The sequence below is a fragment of the Lynx rufus genome, unplaced genomic scaffold (genome assembly GCF_022079265.1).
Source record: "Lynx rufus isolate CCGP_SWC_20201006 ecotype Redwood Valley unplaced genomic scaffold, mLynRuf1.p SCAF_7, whole genome shotgun sequence".
Taxonomy (NCBI): Eukaryota; Metazoa; Chordata; class Mammalia; order Carnivora; family Felidae; genus Lynx; species Lynx rufus.
Window position 1 is genome coordinate 27,700,971 of NW_025814889.1, and position 17,226 is coordinate 27,718,196.

Below are 17,226 nucleotides of genomic sequence, written 5' to 3' on the forward strand. Positions count from 1 at the left end.
CGGTTTTTTGATAAGCACAAAATGGGGGAGGGGGACTATGCACATGTCTACTTTTGAAAATATGAGATAATATTTGTGCCCCAAGGTCAGTGGCCTAAGAAGCTGAATATTTCAGGATTGCACCATTTTTTTATATGGAATTTTTTCCCTAAGATGTTAGTTTTGCAAAGAAAGTACAGAACTTTATCAAGATATTTAAATAAATAGTTAACTAATCAATTACAATAGCATGCCATTCCTTAAGTGGGGTACATTTCTACAGTTACTTAATTTTGTAGGTTTATACTAAGTCATACATCGGAATGAAATGCCAGAAAGAGTGATCACTGCCTTAGGATTTACTGTTGAGAAGTCAGTGCCAATTCCACTTTTCTGACCTACGTGGGTATTCTAGAATCTTCAAGCCATCTGGAGTGTGGTTTATAAAGACTACTTATTCTCAAGACTTTTGTATTAAATAATATGGATACATGGCAGTCATATTTATGAATATAAGCCCTACCACATTTGTCAGCAATAACTAAGATTTTAGATGAGCTTGGTTCTAGAAGATGGATGGTGTTAACGTATTTTGGAATGCGCAGCAGCTCTTTGAAATGTAATTTATGTGCAGGATATAGAGCATTCATGTGCCCCACTTACAGAGATGCACAGCACTTTCCTCAGTCACCTCTTGGACCTCTATGGACGTGCAACCCTACATGCGGAAACACAAATGGAGGACAGCCCATAGGGAAGGTCAGCTTTGCCCTGACCTTCAGCCTTTCCAAGGCTGTTGTTCACCTCTCTGGAGGTGATCGTATCACAGGAGAATATTGGTTTTCCTGCTTCTACGCTGGGTTTTCTTGCTGCACAGTGGCAGCTCGGTCTGTCTGGCCCAACCCCAGGCCCACTGCCATGGAAGCCCATGGGGTTGGCATGCAGCAGCCTGGGGGCCTAGTGTTAGAGTGGGAGCTGGCTTTGTATCTCGTCCTTGGGCAGATCATTTAACAGTTTCCTAGTCTGCAAACCGAGGATGATAATTGTTCCAGTTGGTGTGCTGGAGCCGACTTGCACCTCCTCCTGAGAGCGAGTTTATGCCTCTCTTTTAGCTGTGAGTCCAGTGAGTCCTGTGGGAAGCTTGAAAATCAGCCTTAGTGGGGGTATTTATACTATCAGCAAAGACTGCAAAGCATATGCTTAGGGGAAGGGGGTGGGAGAGCAAGACTAAGGAGCAAGTTTTTAAACATTTATTAGCACAGCACTGAGTAGTTCAGGCCTCACAGGGTCTTGCGAAAATAATTAAGATTATGCTTGGAGTATGCCTAGTTATAGAAGAAGAGTACATAGTAAGTGCTCAGTTCTTCTTCACTTTCATTTCCTCCTTTATTCCAAGGCTCTTTTCATGAGCCTTGCAGACCTGTCCACCATGCTTTGATTTCTTGGTACTTTGAAGGCATTTGTTATATAATTTCAACCCTGGAGGAAAGCATGCACATAACCTAGACAAGTTGCTGATTTTCTGAGGAGGAGATTAGAACACAGAAAGGGTGAGTGACTAATCCAAACTTACACAGCTATTGGCGAGTGGCTCTAGAAGAGGTTATCAGTCCCAACCAAGGCGTCTGGCTGGCAGCTCAGCCATGTTTTTGCCCTCCTGACACTATGTCACCTGCCCCTGCTGATGTAATTCTTCAGTTGCACGAGAAAAGTCCTATAAATAGCTATAACTATAAATGACTATAAATAAATGAAAACAGCTCCCATGTAACTCCCCAAAATAAAACTTTTTATGTGTCGTCTACATCCACCTATTTAACTATGTATAACAGCTCATTTTCGTTTAGCATTTTTTTTTACTTAATATCATGTATCTTGATTCAAATTGACTTTAAACATGACTAATGGAATAATTTAATTTCTAGCTTTCAGAAAGAATTCTTGCTTGAAGATAAAGAACAGCGCACTAACTACAAAGGAGGAATCAATGCTAAGCTTTTAACTGCACTTCCCAAAGGTGAGACTTTCTGTAAATGGTTGACCGGTGTCCTGAGCCTGTAGGTCTTGTGTTGCCTGATTTCCTTGGAGGGGGACTGCTTCACTGATCTCCGGTGTATACTCTTGTACGTGTCCCTTTCTGTCTATTTCAACAATTAGCCTCAACTAAGGTAGCTCTCTTCCTGCGTGTTGAATCTACACCTCTCTACATGTCCCTTCTCTTACTTTTAGGCATTCTTGGGTTTTTCCCTGGAGGCTGGGGGGTGGGGAGGGTGAGAGAGGCAACCGGCACAGAGTCAACTTTCTTCATCTCTCCTACCTGTCACCTTCTCCAGGGACGGTGGGTTTTGCTCGTAAGCCCTTTTCTTTTCCATTCGCTCGCTCCATTTCCTCCACCTCTGGGAGTCTGCCAGTGTTGCTGCATTTCCACTGAGTATGCTAGAGCTCCCTGCTGGGCAGCACACTGGCCTACCAGTGCAGACTGTTCCACACACGCTTCCTTCTCCAAGTAGGTACTCGCCAGTTCGGTGAATTCGTATTTTCATTGGTAGAGATGCATGTGCACTAAAATATGTGCAGCTGTCACCAGCCAACCACCCCTTGTTTCGCCCGAGAAATGACATAAATGTTACCAGATCTTTGTTTCCCCCGACTGTAACACTGGCACAGCGTGGTACCGGCTCACAAACTGTCTCCATCCCAAATGAGCTGGGTAAACCTTACTATGGAAGAAACACATTTAGTGGAAGATCCGATATCCGATTTTTTTTTTTTTTTTGGTCCTCTGAAAGAAAACAAAAACAAAAACAAAAACAAACATAAGATCAAACCTAAAAGAAATTAGACCAGAAACAATATTCTTTTAATAGAAACTAAATCTAGTTTAAAAGGCCCACTGCTAAATGGGCGTATATCCTGAGGAATTGAATGGATGATACGGCTAGACAAAGTCTGATGAGGTCGGATATTTGCAGGTCCCCAGGGATTTGGCCTTGTGGAGAAACTTCAAACAGGGACGTTTCGTAATTTCCAAGTACTTACAAAACTGTCGAGAGGAAGACAGGCTTACTCCACGTTGCCCCAGAGGCCAAAAACAAGAATAATGTACTGAATTACAGGGAAGTAGGTGAGATTTCATACGAGAGAGACAATTCTGATAGTTCATGGGACCTAGAAATGAAATGGCCTGTATTATCATCTCTTCTGCTCCCAGTAGCTGTTCAAGGAAGGTCATGTGCTTCCATGGGAAGGACACATGCTGTGGGTTCCTGCCTGGATGGCGTGAAATGGAAAGGTCCTTCTGATTTTTTAGACTCCATAAAAGAGAAAGAAACTCAAGCTAATCTGAGTCAGACTTAAAATCTATGAAGATGAGCCAAACAAAGTACTGCTAAATTTGATTTTAGCAGTAGCTTCGAAGATTGGACTGATTAGACAAAATTCTGTAGTAAAAGCTGCTCTACTCGTCCTCCTGGCCTAGCCCAGGTCCTTTCCTTGATGAACGGTAGTACATGCAATATTGGGATCAGAAAAATTAGAAGCAATAGATGAGATGCGAGGTCCCTTCAGGCTCAACAGCTCCATATGTGCCAAAATTTAAAAACACATGAGTTGATTAATCAGTTTCACCAGAAAATGTATCATAATTGGTTATAAAAATGTAACTCTTCACAAAACAAAGATAATGCCATGCATTAATCAGATTTATGTTTCCAAATTCACAAGATCTTCAAAATGTGCTTTAAAAGTGTCAGAGCCCCTCCTCCCCTGAATTGCATGTAAATTCCCCATTGTCTTGTCTCACATTGTGCACTTTAAGAATTCGGGCAGGCATGTTTGGAAAGACCCACGTATTACCGGTAATCTCACTCCTCCATGTTAACACATCTCTTGATGGCAGCTCCTGGCAATATAATGGTAAAAATAGGAATTGGTTCCAACTGTTTTCATGGCATAGAGCTTTATGTCTGTTTACACATTTCCAGCAGTTTCTTTCCATTCATTTAGTGAGGAATTCTTGCTTTTGTGCAAATGAGCATTAAACTGATCATTGGCTTTTCTCTAAGGGGCTTCCTTTAACTGTGTATCACACACAAGTTATCCGATGACTAAAAACCTTTACCTATGCAAAGTTTATAATATGGAAATAGATTTTCCACTTAGGAATTGTGAAATGAACCAAATACATTACTTCTTTAGTAGCTTTAGTGAGCTGTAATTCGTATAGCATACAGTTCATCCATTTACAGCACTCAGCTCAGCGGCTTTCAGCATATCCACAGAGTTGTGCATCCAGGGCCGCCGTCAGTTTCGGAAAGTTGTCATTATCCAAAAAGAAGTCCCACACTTCGGAGCCATCACCCCTCTCCCTTATTCCTCTAGTTTTGTAATGACTTACTTTCTAAGCTGCTTGTCTTTATATTAGTGGCTGCCTTCCAAGTGTAAAAGTTGAAGTGCGTTACTCCTCTGGGAAGTCAGATCAGTATTCAGGACATTCTGGGTCTGGCCTGTGCTCTTAGCCTGTCAAATGCAGGCCGGGAGAGCTCTTGGCAGTCCCCTGCCACTTACATTTCTTCGGAAGATTCTACTGTACTTGGGTTTAGACGACCGGACTCGACGATAACTTTACCAGAAAGCCTGCTTCTCAGGGCTAATTAAAGAAACTGTATTCCTCAAGAAAACTACCCAGCAGACCAAATCATCCTGAGTATTGGCATTACATATTATTATAAAGCATATTAGGCAGTTAAATAAAATATAAATTATTATAGCTCTTGGGGCACCTGGGTGGCTCAGTCGGTTAAGCATTAACTCTTGATTTTGGCTCAGGTTATGATCTCACAGTTTGCGGGATCAAACCCTGCATCAGGATCCGTGCTGCTTGGGAGTCTCTCTCTCCCTCTCTCTCTGCCCCTCCCCACTTACGCTCGCTCACTCTCTCTCTCAAAAACAAACAAACAAACAAACCTTTTTATTTTTTTTTTTTAATTTTTAAAAAAAAAATTTTTTTTTTCAACATTTATTTTTGGGACAGAGAGAGACAGAGCATGAACGGGGGAGGGGCAGAGAGAGAGGGAGACCCAGAATCGGAAACAGGCTCCAGGCTCTGAGCCATCAGCCCAGAGCCCGACGCGGGGCTCGAACTCCCGGACCGCGAGATCGTGACCTGGCTGAAGTCGGATGCTCAACCGACTGCGCCACCCAGGCGCCCCGAAACAAACCTTTTTAAAAAAAGTATTATAGCCCTGATGTCAATTCCCCTTAAATTACCTTACTTGGAAAATGACCATCCCATTCCCATCAAAAAGAACTAAAGAAATAGACTCACAGAATCCATATTGCCACAGAAGTACCATTCAGAATTACTCAGACAAGGGCAGAAGACTAAAATAGCAGGTATAATGAGGGATAATTTAGTGTATGTTAAAGTTTTAATTAATGTATTTGAAGGCAAAGTAGAACATTTATCACAACAGAAGTTAGATCAACAGTGCCTATTATGTATTGTGTATTAGATGATGACTAGTATTACTGTTACCAGAACCATTTCTGAATTGTGCGTATTCTGCCGCAGCAACTGAATTATGGCTGCTTAATCCAATTTTTAAAAACATTCTTATTTCCTATTTTTTAGGAAATATACGTTGAAGAGTTTAGAGGGAAAGGGATATCATGCTGCCAACTTATTCTCTTTTTTTTTCCTTTTTTATTTTTTTGCTATTTATTTGTTTATTTATATCCAAGTTGGTTAACATATAGTATAATAATGGTTTCAGGAGAGAATTTAGTGATTCATCACTTACATATAACATCCAGTGCTTCTCCCAACAACTGCCCTCCTTAATGCTCATCACCCATTTAGCCCATCTCCCCCCGCCCACCTCCCCTCCAGCAGCCCTCAGTTTGTTCTCTGTCGTAAGAGTCTCTTATGGTTTGCCTCCCTGTCTCTTTTTATCTTCTTTTTCCTTCCCTTCCCCTATGTTTATGTGTTGTGTTTCTTAAATTCCACATGAGTGAAATCATATGATAGTTGTCTTTCTCTGACTGATTTCTCTTAGCATAATACACTCTAGTTCCATCCATGTTGTTGCAAATGGAAAGATTTCATTCTTTTTGATTGCCAAATTATATTCCATCATGTCTCTCTCTCTCTCTCTCTCTCTCTCTCTCTCTCTCTCTCACACACACACACACACACACACACACACACACACACACACCACATTTTCTTTATCCATTTGTCAGTTGATGGACATTTGGGCCCTTTCCATAATTTAGCAATTATTGATAGTGCTGCTATAAACATTGGGCTGCATGTGTCCTTTCAAATCAGATAAAGGGACATCATGCTGCAACTTATTCTTAAATGGTTCAGAAAAGTTGACATGTAAATATGTGTACTTGCATGCATGCATATATACACATCACACATGTAAATACGTGTATGGAAAAGGATAAACGTAAACCAAATGTATTGAGGTATTAACATGTTGTGAAGCATGTCTTGATTTTTCTATAAGTCTAAAATTATATAAAAATTGTAAAGGAAAGAAAGCTTTTGGTAGACCATAAGCAATAATAAACTGTATTCAAGATTATCAACCCGAAGATGCCTGTGATAGTGATTTATGTGGCGGTCTTTATGCATGAAACAACACAGAGGCAACATAGATTTCCATAGCTGAGGTGCCTTCCATGATTTCTTAGTATTAGCTTTCGTTCAATGTTTTATAATAAACCTGACCAAAAATCCAAGTGGAGGGCCTAAAGAACACTGCAAGAACCCAAAAGAGGTTTGTTTTTTGGTTTTGGTTTTGGTTTTCCTGGAAAGGGTCAGAAAAAGTACGCACACATCAGCAATTCAAATAAAACCTCATTCTCTTTTATACAACTGAAGTGTTTTCCCATGGGCTAGATATACTAGGGTAATTATACTTCATGTTTGTTTTACTAATTTTACTTGTAAATTATAGTCTTGGGAAAGGAAGCTTCTCTGTTCTTTTGTCTTCCACATCATTTCTTTCCCCTGTAATTTCACATCTATAGAAAGGAAGCAAATCTTGGTAACTGAAAAATACATTTGTTAGAAAGAATAGACTGAGCAGTAATTTGTTTGCGTAAGGGATTTTTTTCCTAAAAGATTCACTATGGATTTCCACTAAGAATGAATAAGCTTGCTGATACATTTGCTTAATTATTTTCAAAGTAATCTCTACACCCGACATGGGGCCTGAACTCACCACCGTGACATCAGGAGTCAGATGCTTTACTGACCGAACCAGCCGATGCCCCTAACTTGCTGGTACATATAAAGTATGGTTTGATTTGTGACTTCATTTCAGTCCTCGGTAAATAATCAAAGAGGACTGTAGGTTATAAGCTTGAAACAGTTTTTTTTTTTTTTTAACGTTTATTTATTTTTGAGACAGAGAGAGACAGAGCATGAACAGGGGAGGGGCAGAGAGAGAGGGAGACACAGAATCCGAAACGGGCTCCAGGCTCTGAGCTGTCAGCACAGAGCCCGACGCGGGGCTCGAACTCACGGACCGTGAGATCATGACCTGAGCCAAAGTCGGACGCTTAACCGACTGAGCCACCCAGGCGCCCCAGAAACAGTTTTGACTTCGAATCTAGATGTGGTTTGAGTTTGAATCTAGATGTGATTGGAGAGAGGAGCTAGCTAGTGGTGTCTGTTAGTGGGATAACCTAGAACCTGGGCATCCAGGGGACGGGCTACCATCCAAGGACAGTAACTTCCCCCGGGCGCAAGGGGGGACTTTAGAAACAAATGGGAGCATTTTTGTGTCACAGCAACTGGTGATGATTAGGCGTTTGTTAGGGAAGCCACGGACACTTAACACCCTGCAGTACAAGGCTCACAATGAGGAAAATTTTCACTCAAAAGGCCATTCGCACCCCCATGGTGATCTGTGCTGTTTTAGAGCCAGTCGGTGAATCGGTCAACCTGATGAGGTGCACCTGAATGTCTGCTATATGCTATCCTAAGACATACAAATGACGGTGTTCATTAGTGGGTTGCCTGGCCTGTTTTGTCCAGAAAAGGACAGAGATCACCATGAACTTGGTTCACCATCCTCCTTTCTCCCACTGCCCCAGACTTCTTAGGGTTCAGTTTCCGTGATGAATGACTATTGTGACCATCAGCCTGTTCCCTTCTCATAGTCTTTATAGAATATTGAGACAGGTAGGGAATGGCAGTAGGAAGAGTATAGTTCTGTTGGGGGTGGGGCATTGGCATAGTCCAGTTCCTTCTAGAATATGTGAAATAAAAAAATGACAGGAAGCAATTTGTTACTTATCTTTCTCTCTGTACTGCTGGGATCTTTTTTTGGGGGAAGAGGATCTTTCTTAAAAAATATCTTTTGTTACATTAATTTCTATAGAAAAATTTAAAAACTAAAAATTTAATGCAATAAAAGTGATTTTCACAGTCTCAAATTGGGATTACAAAGTAGATCATAACTTTTTCCAATAGAAGTTATAGGACACTCTGTATGTTAAATTGATATTTGTATCCTTGTCTTGGTCCATTTGGGCTTATAACAAAATACCATAGACTGGGGTGGCTTCTAAGAGAGCAGAAATGTATTGCTCATAGTTCTGAAGGCTGGAATCCCTAGATTAGGGATCCGGTGCGGCTGGGTTCTGGTGAGACCCCCCTCGTGACTTGCAGACCGCCAGCTGCTCTTTGGGTCTCACATGGGAAGTGGTGAGGAAGTCCTGTGGGACCTCTTTTAGAAGGGCACTAATCCTACTCGTGAAGGCAAACAATCATCTCCCAAAGGTCCCACCTCCTAATACTATCAGTGTGAGGATTAAGATTTCAACATATGAATTTGGTGGCGGGGCGGGGGTGGGGGGGGTGGGACACATAAACATTTAGACTATAGCATACCTAGCTGAAATGCTTTGGGTGGAGGAAAGTTAAATGGCGTTAGGCTGTGCAAGACCCTATTATACCCTGTTTCTCAATTACGAGTGTGATGCATTGAGTTTGAAACCTACTTTTCAGAGCACTTGGAATTTGGTTTCAATAGCTTCTTGAGCAATCATATGAAAAAACATGACCCCTTTCTCTTCTTGGGGCTTAAATAATTAATTGATACTCTTTGGTTTATATCATCCTTGAAAACAGTTTCAAAATCTGCACTACTGGTCGTTAAAGTTTCCTCACCATAATCTCACTGGAGCTAATTGGTTAAGTGGGAAGCTGTTATTAGTCAAGCTTTCTCAAAAGGCTGCATGGCGGGATGCACCATTATCATTATACCCTTGTCTTCCAAATAAGAACATAATTAACTATGCAGAGAAAGCATACCCCTGACTCCAGCCACTCTGTTTCCTGGGAAAACCACCTGAGGGAGAGACTTTTATGAAGCCAACTATCTCAACAAAAGTCAATCTGACTAAAATTTTAAGGTGGTTATCATGTAAAAATAAATAAATAAAAACTAGGCTTGTATCTCTGGAGACAAACGGCAATATAAAAGGGGTGTATGTGTGTGTGTGTGTGTGTGTGTGTGTGTGGGTGTGTGTGTGGTTTTTGACTCATTACTAAAAATGACCCCTTTAAAAAAATAAAATGGAAATTGAAGTAGCTGAAAGTTAAATTCCAATATTCAGGGGCACCTGGCTGGCTCAGGCGACTCTTGATCTCAGGGTGGTGAGTTCGAGCCCCACGCTGGGCGTAGCATTTACTTTAAAAAAAAAAAAAAGGAAAAGAAAAAATAAGAAAATACTTAAGCAGTCAAGTGTGCCTCCTTTGAGTTTCTTCTTTGACCCAGTCTTTCAAAATTCTATGGGCCGCCAGGGCTATCAGCGACTCTGTGGTGTTCCTGGGTCCTCAGTAGGAACCACTCAGATGAGCCTTCGTGAATTCATGGGATTGAGGAGGAGGCGAGAAGAGAGACTTTTATTCTCCACCGAATGTGTCCGTTTCTCCAAAGAAACAATGATTTGGCATCTCGGTGATATCCTTATAGTCAGTATCACACGGGACCCTCCTCACCTCAGCAAAACATTTGTCTGCTCATCCAGTGTCTCCAAGAGAATTATGGTAATTACCTTATCCATCATCTACCCAAATTATAGCAGTAAAACCATTGTTAGCGTTTCCTTCCAGCGAAAGCCGGTGAGGGAAAGCTTAGGAACTGGCTTAACCTAAACTACAGTAAATGGCTGTCGGCTGCATTAGGTACCACTGGGAACACAATCCAGTAGTCACAGAGCTCTCCAGGTTGTGTGATGGGACCAAACAGTGTGAGACACGTGGTTGGAGCTTGCTGATGGGCATGTCGAGGTTCTTGTCCTTGTCTCTACTTTTGCAGACTTCCGAAGTTTTCCATAATGAAATGCCATTAGTATTGAACCTACTAACAGTTAACAACAGATAGATTCTGCTTGCTGAAGAGATCTTAATGTTCAGGCTTCCTCAGACTCTCCTGGATGGAACAGAACTTGTTCCTATTAATCCATTCCTTACTCATGGTTTTACGCCTTAGCGCAGCCTGTGAAGTGCATGTAGGTGCATCCCATTTGGTGTCTGCTCTTCGGCACTAGAAGACAATCACCAGGAGGACGGGAACTGTGTCAATTTTGCATATCACCGCTACATAGAAGCCAAGAACAGAAACATTAGTTCAATAAATGTAGGTTTCGCGAAGGAGTGAAATGAATGCATGACCACTGAGTACTGGACTATCTTCATTCTTCTTTGTTTTATTTTAGTTGCAGAATTAAGAAAAATCTTTGAACCAAAGAGGAAAGAACTTTTAGAAATGAAAAGGTAAGATATTTCTCGTACCTAATTAGAAAGTCGAAAAGCTTGGTGAAACAGTATTCCCTTTTCCCTTAGAATTGATTTCCGTGGCTCACTAGGCCCTTTTTGTTGTCTTGCACAGAAAAGAAAGAATCGCCAGGCGCCTAGAAGGAATTGAAACGGACACCCAGCCCATCCTCTTGCAGAGCTGCACGGGGTTAGTGACCCATCGCCTGCTGGAGGAAGACACGCCCAGATACATGCGAGCCACAGACCCGGCCAGCCCCCACACCGGTGAGCATGCCCGCCTGGTGGCCTGTGATCAAGCAGGCTGCCCGAGACGTTCCACAGAGCCTTTTTTATCCAGTGCTATTCGAAAGTGAGATACTCTGCAAAGACGAATTGCGTAGATGTACTGATTAAATACACGCGCTTGTAAAAAGCTTCTGCCACATATGTCAGCTCTGTCCCGCCTCATAGATGTGGTCCTCTGGTGTCGCAGCAGTAAGAAATGATTCCCCTTGGCACACTGTTGGGTAATTGATGATGTCATTTCCCCCCTTGCCTGGGACCTGTAAAGGGCAGGAACTGTGTTTCCCTCTTGGTGTCCTCAGTGCCCTGGCACCAGACCTGTTGCCAGAGATCTCAGTAAGAGTTTGTTGGAGGACTGAATGAGACACATTTTTACAGAATCCCCAGGTCCCCAGCACAGGGCCCGGCTGCTCGTGGCAGGTAGCATTAAAAGTAAACCTGGACCTTGAGTGGGTAGGGCTCTTAGTCTATGTGTTTATGCAACAAAAATTCTATTTAAATTATTGTAATACATGTAATTTTAATACATGTATTGTAATACATGTAAATTTTAAATTCTATTTAAATGTAATACATGTAATACATGTAATTCTATTTAAATTATTATAATACATGTAATTGCATATTTATTTCCTGTTAAGCAGTATTTCAAACATAACCTACTTTTTTTTTTTTTTTTTTTGGATCACTGTCAATGTTTGAACATTGGATATTCAACGTGGCCTTGGAAGAGGATGACCCACATGGGGCTGTTCGTCCCACCCCATCCCTGGCTCTGTAGCTCTATGCCCCTGCTGCTGCTTATAGCCATTGTTTCTTAGTTTCTTCCTCAGAGGGGCTGTTGCTCTCACTTCATGATGTGATCATTTCACTTGTCTAGAGTTCCTGAGCTTCTATGGCCAGAAAACTAGACAATTACGATTTTTGAAAATTCCATGAAGAATCAAGACTAGACAGAGGACCAAAATTTATGGCCAGAAATGAACGCTAGCGTATATACAATGTGAATCTATGTATTACCATGATAATTTAAGCTTCACATATTTGTGAGAAATGGAAGACTTACTTAATAAAATGGTACTGGGAAAATAGGTTATTGTGCAGTGGGAGAGGGGACATAGCCCTCTTCTCACTTATATAAAACACAAAAATAAGTGCCAATTAGTCATATGATTAATTTTAAGAAAGTAATTTAAAAACATGAAAACATAGGTGAATATTTAATTCAAACTGAATGAAAAAGGACTTTCAAAACACAGAAATAGCTGTGGAAATCACACATGACCAGGCCAATTGACTTGACTACATAACAATTCACATCTGCACTCCAAAGAAAATCTAAAAAATTAAACAAGTTTGAAATATTCATGAATAAGATTAAGGTTCATGGTCCTATAAAAGTGCACACAAACCAATAAAAAAGGACAGTAATAATCAGTAAAATATAGAGCAGTAAGCTTGATCGGATATTCCAGAGGAGAAAAAACAAATGGCTAATAAATAATTGGAAAATGCACATATTCTCTTTTTCTAGTAATCAAATGATATTTTGTAATTAACACTCAATGTTTATAAGAGAACATATATGGCAGATTCAAGTGCAAATTGATGCAAACTTTATAAAATTAATTTGACAGTCTAGCAAGTATCTTAAAATGATATACTTTTTTGATAATGCAGGTATACGTTTATGAATCTTGTCTGTTGTGATAGTAGTCAGAAAATCAGACTGATTAAAACTTAGAAACAACGTAAATGCCCAGGAATATGAGAAGGGTTATCTTAGTTATGGAATGCCTATTAGACGGAATATTACGAAGCCTTAAAGAATGATGTCTCCAAAATAAGATTTCCAAATACAGGAAAATGTTTCAGACCAAACATTAATGGTATATAAAACATAAATTGTTTTATATAGAAGGAAAGAAGAAGTCAATTTTCTAAAAGACAAGAAGGAATACATAGAAATATTTGGCAAATTATCAATTTATCATAATTACATATTAGTGATTATTGGTGATTTAGGGTTTTACCTTCGTATGTTTTCATGTTAACATGCTAGACATTTTCTGTATGTGTGCAACAGTTGGAAAAATCCACTAGTGTTACACACACACACACACACCCACACACACCAAGAACCTGGTACATATTGATAGTGCCCACTGTTGTTCTGGTTACTATCAGATCCTGTGAAACCACAATGTGTCATTTGTTAAGTTACAGCAGATCAAGTATCTTTTCTAGAGGGCTCTGGCCTCACCCATAAAATGCTAAACTCAAAAACAGAAAGGTAAATAAGTAAGAGGCAGCAGGCTGGAGCGAGGGGCTGAGCCTTGGTGCGGGCCGGGCGGAAGGCGGCTTACCCCGCCAGGACGGCTCTGGCCTTCAGGTGTTTCACTGCAGACCCCGCACCTGTTCGGCAGCCCGGGTCGTCACCGTGGCTAGATACACCTGTGTGAGACGCGGGCCCTGCGCCGCGCGGGCGCTCAGGCGTGTGCTGTGTACTGAACAGCGTGCAGCCGGTGCGCGCCTGTACTTGAACTCTGTCCGTGTTCCCCGTGTGGTCCCCTTGCAGGCCGGTCCAATGAAGAGGAAGACACTTCGGACTCCTCGGTGGAAAAGCAGACCCGCTCCAAACTCTACCCAGAAACGCCGGGCGTCCATGCTGACGCCTCCTGTGGTTCGGCTCTCATGGACGCCCCGGCTCTTGAGTCCAAAGCGGAGAGAATCGCGCGGTACAAAGCGGAGAGGAGGCGGCAGCTGGCCGAGAAGTACGGGCTAGCGCTGGATTCCGAAGCCGACTCGGAACCGCTGTCTCGATACACCAAGTCCCGCAAGGACGCTGATGCTGCCGACAGAAGGGGAGGGAAAGGCGACAGGCAGGCCGAGCCGGGCAAAGATTCGAGCTCCCTGTACTCCAGGCCCTGCGTGGCCGAGTCCAAGGACTATGCCCTCCACGGGAGTGACGGTCTTTCCGACACCGAGGTGCTGCTCAACGTGGAAAACCAAAGACGGGGGCAGGAGCCCAGCGCCCCCGCGCAGGCCCGCGACCTGGCCCCCACGGTTGACGGTTCCTCATCCTTCCAGTTCTCCGGGCGAGACTGCACCGCCTTCAGTGACGTGCCAAGGTCCCCAAAGCAAATGCACGCCGTGCCACCCGCCTCCCCGAGCCACTCTGCCGGTGACCCTCCACTCCCCACGGAGGCGCGAGCCAGGTAAGCGTTCAGCGCGCTCTCAGCAGCCTTAACATCTTTGCTTTGCACCCCCCTTTGTCAGGGTCTGGGTATTCTTGGCATTCTGTGGAGGGTTCAGCTGGTGGCAGAAATAAGGTGACATAAGAGTTTTTGTTTCCACAGTATCAAAACAGGTTCTGTCAAAGCAGGAAGCTTCAACTTCTTTTTAAAAATGATCAGCTCAACAGGTGTCTCGGGGACCCTTTCATGGGAGCCTCGCTTCAGGACCCTTCTTTTTACTGTTTCTTACATGCCTTTAATAATCGTCTGTTTCTTCATTTTTCTATAATTATACCCAAGACTCCTTGGTGATTGCGTTGCTGTCATTTAAGATCACAAAGCAGAAGGACCACCACTAACGCAGTGGACGGGCCTCAGTTCAGGGTATGAAGTGTGACTGCAATATATACTGAATACAACTGGGACGTATAGCTATGCAATTACATCTGCGAGCTAAGAAGGAAGCTCTGTGGAAAAGCACCTCATTTCAAAGACCCAGGCGTTAGGTGTAATTTGTAACGTGTACAAAGAGAGTAGCTCCCATTTGGGAAAATCAGAAAAGGTATAAGACCAGAAACTCAAATGCCAGAAGAAAATATGTGTTTCTAAACGTAAATGTAATTTAAATTTCTATTTATAAATGTAAATGTAATTTAAATTTCTATTTATAAATGCAATTTAAATTTCTAAATTTAGATGTAATTTAAATTTCTAAATTTAGATAAAATTTCTAAATTTAGATGAAATTTAAATTTTGGAGTCTAAATTAAATTTAAAATTTGAGATTTAAATATTTAAATAAAATGTAAAATGAGAGGTTTAAATGTTTAAATAAAATTTAAATCTCTAAATTTAAATATTTAAATTTTCAAATTTTAAAATAAATTTAGATGTTTAAATTTAAATGCAATTTAGATATTTAAATTCAATACACGTGATGACCATATTTAAAATGCAATTTACTTAAACATCCTACTTTAAAGTTTGGGGTAATTGTCTGGGTCGACCCCTGAATGTGTTTTTCAGTCCAAATAAGCATTAGCTTCCCAGGTGAATTGAGGATTTGTGAGGATCAAGCAACTTTATTCTGGAAAAGAAGAAAGAAAATGTATCGGAAAATACTCCTATTTATTTCACACTGGGACAGAGGAGTGAATGTGGTCCTCTTTAGTGGCCATCGTACATCTAAAACAGTTTGTTTTACTTATGGGAGTTTATTGAGCCAGACTTGTTCCTCCTCACTTGATCATCCACACCAAAATATTTAGAGATGTTAGCTTCTTAGAGAGTTAAATACCTAAATCCAGATACAAGTTTCTGAGGGCCTTTGGACTTTTTGAAGTTTTGGGACTGTGAAATGAAAGTCTGTTGTTTGGGAAGCCTGCATTTCATAGTAGAAAAAGTGTTCTTGCCTTAGTCTCTATCAAAGCAAACTCTTCATGTGCTTCATGAGCAGGACAAAGAAACCTAACAGTCTAACTTAGAAAGGAAATTAGAGATTTACAATTACATGACTTTTAAAAAGGTAGGAGCCTAAGGGGCGCCTGGGTGGCGCAGTCGGTTAAGCGTCCGACTTCAGCCAGGTCACGATCTCGTGGTCCGTGAGTTCGAGCCCCGCGTCAGGCTCTGGGCTGATGGCTCAGAGCCTGGAGCCTGCTTTCGATTCTGTGTCTCTCTCTCTCTCTGCCCCTCCCCCGTTCATGCTCTGTCTCTCTCTCTGTCCCAAAAATAAATAAACGTTGAAAAAAAAATTAAAAAAAAAAAATAAAAATAAAAAGGTAGGAGCCTAATTGTTGATTGCCGTATTATGAAAACTTGAAGTTGTTAACACGGCATCCGGGTTAGTCATCTACATCACATATAATAGATCCTCCGTGAGTTCTTGAATCAGCTGTAATAATAACAAAAACTTGGTTAAGTGCTCCAGGTAAAAAGATAGGATACTTAATAGTTTTGAGTGAGTTAAAATCTTAATATTAAAAAATGTCCATAACGTGAAATATTTTTTTTAATTTTTTTAAGTGTTTATTTATTTTTGAGAGAGCGAGAGAGAGAGAGAGAGTGCGAGCGAGGAAGGGGGGCAGAGAGAGAGTGAGACACAGAATCGGCAGCAGTCGCCAGGCTCAGAGCTATCAGCGCAGCCAGATGCGGGGCTGGAACTCGTGAACCGTGAGATCATGACCTGAGCTAAAGTCGGATGCTTAATGGACTGAGCCACCCAGGCACCCCTATAATGTAAAATCTTAAGAGGTGTTTCTTTCTCAGTTATTTGGAGAGCCATTACTTGTAAGTTTCCATAAGCCTAGTCTCAGTCTCTCAACACTGGACTTTCACAAAGAGAGGATTAAAAGAATTAAATCGTAAAGGAATTCTTGAGGCACGCGCTTTATTTATGTGTTTTTTAATTAAAAAAAAAAAGGTACCGCTTTATTTATGTATTTTTTTAATTAAAAAAAGGCACATGCTTTATTTTTTGCAGCCATTCAAGGCGTACAATTCTATGATTTATAGACAGAAAAACAAATCATTTCATATATATTAGGAAAATACTGAGATATATTTGCATTAAAAAGGATGGAACATAATGTGTGACAAGTATGCAATTAAAAAGTAAATTAAGATATATGATAAAATAAACAGTTTGGAGGTTTCTCAAAAAGTTATGGTCCAGTAATTGCACTATTGGGTATTTAACCCAAAAAGGTGAAAACACTAACTCAAAGGGATACATGCACCCCTATGTTTATAGCAGCATTATTTACAATAGCCAGATTATGAAAGCAGCCCAAGTGTCCACAGACAGATGAATGGCTAAAGAAGATGTGATACATATATAGTGGAATACCATTCAACCGTAAGAAAGAATGAAATCTTAACCATTTGCAACAGCATGAATAGAGCTAGAGAGTATAATGCCAAGTG

At 41.2% G+C, this 17,226-nt stretch overlaps 1 protein-coding gene and 1 long non-coding RNA gene across 5 annotated transcripts in view; both read left to right on the top strand.

Moving 5' to 3' along the window:
* The window catches only part of LOC124500986 (uncharacterized), a 136,891-nt gene extending 134,904 nt beyond the window's left edge, over nucleotides 1–1,987 (top strand). For 3 of the 4 annotated variants that reach the window (XR_006959680.1, XR_006959679.1, XR_006959682.1), the window contains exon 3: nucleotides 1,905–1,987. This is a non-coding gene — a long non-coding RNA (uncharacterized LOC124500986). The remainder of the gene's footprint in view (nucleotides 1–1,904) is intronic. The other variant, XR_006959681.1, reaches the window with a different exon arrangement.
* Nucleotides 1,988–10,747: 8,760 nt separating this feature from the next.
* Nucleotides 10,748–17,226, top strand: part of SVIL (supervillin) — an 87,296-nt gene continuing 80,817 nt past the window's right edge. Inside the window, exons 1-3 of the mRNA XM_047064863.1 lie at nucleotides 10,748–10,783; nucleotides 10,899–11,050; nucleotides 13,647–14,286. Coding sequence (XP_046920819.1) covers nucleotides 10,776–10,783; nucleotides 10,899–11,050; nucleotides 13,647–14,286 — 800 coding nt within the window. The 5' untranslated portion in view covers nucleotides 10,748–10,775. The remainder of the gene's footprint in view (nucleotides 10,784–10,898; nucleotides 11,051–13,646; nucleotides 14,287–17,226) is intronic.